The 6433-nt window shown below is 35.8% G+C and overlaps 1 protein-coding gene across 2 annotated transcripts in view; it reads left to right on the top strand.

Annotated features, from left to right (window-relative positions):
• The first annotated feature begins 1109 nt into the window (after positions 1-1109).
• Positions 1110-6433, top strand: part of LOC111086585 (serine-rich adhesin for platelets-like) — an 8403-nt gene continuing 3079 nt past the window's right edge. For both annotated transcript variants that reach the window (XM_022389963.1, XM_022389962.1), the window contains exon 1: positions 1110-1176. In XM_022389963.1, the coding sequence (XP_022245671.1) occupies positions 1174-1176 (3 nt within the window). In that variant the 5' untranslated portion in view covers positions 1110-1173. The remainder of the gene's footprint in view (positions 1177-6433) is intronic.

Raw genomic sequence — 6433 nt, 5'->3', positions numbered from 1 at the left:
ATGGCTGACAAAACGGAAACTGTATAACACTTTACAAAAAAGCTTTTTTCATATGCCCCCTAGTGGCACAGCGGCATGTCTGCGGTTTTGCAGCGCTAGAAACCGGGTTTCGATACCCGTGGCGAGCAGAGCACAGACAGCCCATTGTGTACCTTTGTACTTAATTACAAACAAACAAACTTAATTATATATATACTGTTTCTTAAAATAAAAACTGTTTTGAAATACTCTGCTAAACGCGTGTAAATGTAAGTTCATTTACTGTGTGGATTGAATATTTCGTGTTTCCAGAAAGCGCGGGTTGACCTTATGGCAGAGTTCTTTTCAACCCCCACTTTAAACTATGGGGACGCTATAAGAGGCACATCAATCCATTGGTGTGGATATCACGGACTGACTTAACTTCTCTCTCTGGTCACTTGTTCAAAGTTGTTTTCTTTCTTTCTTTTTGATGGTTTAATTGTGTGTGAGATGTTTATGGCTTAAGCACAACCAGAATAATTCTCCAGTATAATTTAACCAGCTTTCAAATATTTTACATCTATCATTTAGGCAACATTTGCTATAACATTGTACCTGCGTCGGAATCTGCGCATATTCTCTTTCAGACACAAAACAAAAAGAAAAAAACAAAGAGAGAACATTTTTCAAACTATCGCATTTATTTAGTAAGAATTGAGACTAGGACGAAATGTTTTTTTGTTTTTTTTTATATGTGTCGGGGTACTAGTCTTAGCTTCACCACGGTCACATTAAAATTTCTCATAGTCATTCTACAAAGAAGCTAGCCGTACCAGAAAATTCCAGGCATTGGAACAATGATGCCCAATTTAATACCATGCGATCTTTGCAATGCTCTAATCGATGATGATTTAGCTTACGGTAGGTTGTTTTTTTTTATTCTAAATGTCACGTTATTGGGTAACTGTGTCGATGACGTGCATAATCTTACAGCCCTATTTGGATCCAAAATATAGGAAGGCGTTTTACAACTAGGCCTATTGCATAAGAAATGGTACATTTCCTGAGCCTGGGGTTTCGGAGAAGGCATATAAAAGGTGATTCCTTGGATACTGTGGTAAGACTATTTCATTCAATAACCGTTGATACATCGGTAGTACCATTCTTGTTCTTTACAGATACGGTTAAACGTCTCTCATTACCATCTTTAAAATGGTAAGTTACTTTTTTTTTATCTGTTTTACTGAACATCAAAATTATTCTATAACCCTAATCTAATAAATACCAAATTTACAGACATTCCAAGCAAGTGATACTTAGGTACATTTCAGACACGTTTACAACCGTCAGTTTATTTAGCATGAGAAGAAACATCAAACTTGAAACCGTAGTTTTTGTGGCATTGCACTATTGATTACCGATTAACTAGATCAGGTCCCCCCCCCTCTATTTATGGAAACTTAATCTATTCACCTAAATTCCAACTTAAAATACCTTATTTGGTTTTAAGGTGTCTCATCGATATCTTTACCTTACCTAGAGGTGGTTAGGCTTAACAGTGCACTATCGATTAACTTGATCTGATCTCTCTGTCTTTATATTATTTATTATGGAAACTTAATATTTTCATATAAATTCCAATTTAAAATACTTTCTTTGGTTTTGAGGTGTAACCTTATATAGAGGTGATTAGGCTTAACATTGATTGAAACTAAGGGATACGTGTTTTGCTGCATACTCTAGAGACGATTTTCGTTTCGTACATGCCTTTTGCACTCTCTGCTTCATGTGTAACACGTAGAAATGTTTCATTCTTTATACCCGCTCATTCACCTTGAAAATGTACACCCAGGATAATGACACCGAGTGAGAAAGGACGTTGCAGAATTTTGTTCTAATTCTGTCGCATTTTTATTTGTATCTGATAAATATGGAAACACCCGTACTTGTTCTTTTCTGTCACTTGTGTTACAAAAATGGCCAAGCAAGGCATAGTGCTTTACTGCTGGGCTGTGGATTGAAAGGTCCAAGCTTTGATCCCATGATACTGCCGTTTAAAAAGCTCCTTACTTTCAGCTATGGGCACTTTACAAAAGTGACAACCAACCCTGCTATTTTTTAAAGAGTAGCCATGTAGGCGGCGATTGTCTTCCTTCTGGTCAGCAGTTCACAATTTGGAGGGAGGATAGTTGAACCTTGTGATCTCTAGCCTGACCATTTAACCCAAAGTAAGCATGAGATGTAGTTCCAGTTGAAAAAATCCAAATAATATACACTAATTGAAAAGTGAGGAACTCTACCATAATATCAAGATTAAAAGCCTTTATTAAATTCTAAACAATTTAAACAAAACATTTGTAATTGAAGATTGAGAAACATAAACGTAGCATTCAAACTTTCTAGTGTGCTGTTAAAATGTTTATAACAGTAAATGATAAATAATAATAAAAAACTCTGAGAAAAGAAATCGCATCCGGTTTCGTACCTAGGCCAATATCGTGTGAAAAAATTGTCCCAACAAATCGAACTGAAAACAAAACAAATACATTTAATGATACTAGCCATAATATAGTGTTACGACAGCGGAAGTCACGCGACGCTGGGAGCATGCGCGCTGGAGTTTCTAGAAAGATCATGAATTTTCCTGGCAACTCTAGTTTGTTCGAGGCGCCCTCTTTATTTTATTTTTTTAGTATACAAGCCTAGCAAAGAAAGCCAGCGAGATTGGCAGATAGATCGAAGAGATATACATAGTTTGAAGAGATAAATAATTGAGTTGAGCGAACAGTAGGTGCCATAAGTAAAGTGTGTGAATCACTGTGATTTATAGCGTGTGTTATAAAGGTTGTTAAGTTTAAAGTGACCGTGGAAATTCTGTGTACTAAAAAGTTGTATCAAGAAATGGCGCAATAATCATTAATTGTTAATTTCGTCATTAAATACTACACCAAATACAAAATAAATAGCACCATTAAATTTCTTGTAAAAACACTGGTTATTATGAAGTTGTTTTAAAATTTGCAAGTTCAACCGTTTGGTTTCCTATAGCGGACAAAATAAACAAATAAATAATATTACACCAATTTTATTTTAAATACAACATTCGTTATTTTTAGGAGTTTTCAAAAATAGAGATTGTTAAATAGTATTTCAACCACGCCATGTCCATCCATATCCATTGTAGATAACACAGAGTTCATCAAGGTGGCTGAGCCACGACAAACATAGACGCCAAGCCATGCGCTCATCCGGTGAAGCGAAAACTCCCTCTAGCACAAACGCCCAAATTCTAAAAAAGTTGTTCGCGCGCATCTAAACAATGGGATTTTAGAATTGTAAGTAACTTTACCGCTGATTCGCAGGGGATCAAAAGAAAAATTATAACAGTGTTTATTAGTGTTACCTCTTTATCAATGAGTAACTATGGGAAACACGTTTCTGTATTGGATTAATAGTTAAACTGGTTAATTTAAATCATTAAGCTTGTAAAATATATTTTATTTAAAATTTTAAAAAGCTGCAATGATGAGACCATAAATGCAGTTGTAACTAAGTGAAATGTCGAAAACAAGAAACTATTGGTCAGTCGTTTTTAATCAGATATATCGGTAAAATGACACAAATTTTGTGAAATCAGTTTGTATTACATTTATTTCTCCTTCTCGTAGTATATTTTCTGTTACTTTTCTTTACTCGAGATATTACTCGAACAACCGTTACCAGCCCCACTGTGATGTAGTATCTCATCTGATTCAAGAAGTCTTGCCTCTCAATTACCACATGTCAAAACAGAGAAGACCCTACATACACAGAAGTGCCTAACGTTTTAGAGTCAGGAAACAAAACTTGAATTTTCAATCGGAATGGCAACTTTTCTTAACGTGACTCCTTGCGTTTAGGCGTGGTCTAATTTTGAATTACTGACCAGATAGAAAGCAGCCAACCAGCAGCAACCGCCGCCAATAGGGTTTTATATATTTTTCTGAAACAAGTAATGGTACTGAATGTCTCTTTTATAACGCACCCTCAGCTGAAAGTGGGAAGCGTGTTTAGCAGCATCAAATGTTACGCCACGGGCCTTTCGATCCATAGCCCTAAACCCTAACCACTAAGCAATAACTGACAATATTAAAAGAAATGTCAAAAAAGTCGCGTTCATTTTTGTTTAAAATTCAGCCGTTGTTTTTCTTTCGTACTTTATTATTACGGCGAAAAATATCGTCAACAACAAGGGTACCCAACTGATGAAACAATGCACCCTACTCTTTATACGTAGGAACGTAAAACAAGTATATTTAATTAGTTATACAGATTTCCAGGTTGGTATTTAGTTTCGCTCTGACTTTAAGTACACAACCTGCTCTGATCTGAAATTAATTTAAATGTTAAACGCGTAATACGTATGTTTGTTTCAGGATTCTACAAAAAGTTTCACAAGAGATATGCGCACTAGCCTTCCCTAATTGGAGGGAAGACAGAGACTAAACAACATCCACAGCCAATTTTTGTGGTTCTTTTATGTGTTCGAATATTGGGGTTTGACGGTTTCTCTGGTAACAAACACACATACTCCAACTGTGAGATGCACGTTTAGGCAACGGGACATAAATACATAATTCAAATCTCAATCACATTATTTCGCAACTACAGCATGATCGAAAGAAAATAAAAAATAGAAAAATACAGTGTCAAACTGACAGCATTCTCGTTCATTTTACATTATTCCGTAACAAATAATATAAAGCAACACATATATATATATATATAATTATTTTAATAAAACAAGGCAATAGATAAATGTTACGTTAATATTTATTATACTGTTTACTATCCTCGAGCTATGGTATAAGTATACGAGTAGATGATTAATATACCATCTAATAAATCATTTTGGCCTATTTAAATTACGACTTCCGGGTTCAACTTCAGGATTGTTTGTTTGTTAAATCTCGCGCAAAGTTACACGAGGGCTATCTGCGCTAGCAGGGAAGGCAGTTAATTATCACCACCCACCGCTATTCTATTACTAATAAATAGTGGAATTGACCTTCACATAACGCCCCCACGGCTGAATGAGCGAGCATGTTTGGCGTGACGAGGATACGAACTCGCGACCCGCAGACTGCGAGCCGGACGCCCTAAACACCCTGCCATGCAGGGCCGAGAGTTTGGGATCAAACATCAGAATAAGATGCAACAGTTCAATATGCCCTTTCGAATTATAAAGCTAGGGGTGTGAATTCAGTTAAATAACGTAATGTTCGTAGTAATTTACGGTTTTGCAGGAATGAGTGATTCAAAATATCTCAAAGGTATTGCCAAAAACTTGTCACACAAAAACGCTTTACATGACAAGTCTAAAACCAGATTTGTCAACTATTTGCGATATCCTATTTGTACATGCATAAATATCCGTGCCCTGTACGTAAACATTTAATTTATACAAAAAGTATTCCCGCTGAATCTGCTATGTTTACCTAATATAACATGCCTAACTCAGACATATTTCAACTTGAATATATTCGCCAAAGCCAAACGCTTTTCGTCTAATTTTTCGTTTTATTTCCGCCAAACGACTTCGGGTGTTAGCTAGCAGCGCCACAGTGCGACCAATTTCATAGTCAATTAATGGAGATAAACTTTCAAAGAAAGCTAGCTTTGCATCTGTATTGGATTAATAGTAAATTAATTTAAATCATTACGCTAGCAAAATATGTCATTCTAGATTTTAAAAATGATGGGACCCTAAAAGCAAAGGTTTAATATAAGAACCAGTATTTTCACTAACCAAGGGTGAAATAGCTTTTAGGCACAAATTAATTTCTTGATTAAAAAGATGATATCATGTACGAAAAAAGAATTAAATGTTTATTTGTTGTTAAGTGCAAAGCTACACAATGGATTTCCCGTGCTGTGTTAACCACTGGTATCAAAACCTTATATTGAGTGTTATAAGACCTCAGACTTACCACTGAGCTACTAGGGGCCTAAATATAATAAATCAATCGAAAACGTACAGACCATGAAGTTGTCATTTTTATAGCCATTTTTGTTGTTGTTTTAAATGGAGTTTCTGAAGCATACGAGTAATATTGTCACGTCTCCGTTTGTTAATTAACTTTCCGTAACTTCGTTCCGACGAAATTTAAGCGACACAAGTTCTTTCTTAATAAAAACTGGTTTATTCTTTCCGAATACAACTTTACCGATACACTCAACTTCAACAATCGCGCTAAACAACGCTATATCAACGAACGTCAATAATACTTCTGACTGCAGATCAATTACTCACTATCTATACACACATTACCTTCCTCGTCACGTTGTCCCCTCTTATATATACCCGCCTACCCCATCTAGCAAACACTAGAGCATTCGCCAAAGTACATGATAGTTCTAGAAACGTTGCGTCACAGTAGTCATGTGACTCGATGCCGCAACAATATTTTTCTCCTCTTCAAACAGACATCTT

This window comes from Limulus polyphemus, unplaced genomic scaffold (assembly GCF_000517525.1).
Source record: "Limulus polyphemus unplaced genomic scaffold, Limulus_polyphemus-2.1.2 Scaffold1216, whole genome shotgun sequence".
Lineage (NCBI taxonomy): Eukaryota > Metazoa > Arthropoda > Merostomata > Xiphosura > Limulidae > Limulus > Limulus polyphemus.
The sequence above is the reverse complement of the archived record's forward strand: the minus strand, read 5'-3'. Positions and strand labels throughout refer to the sequence as shown.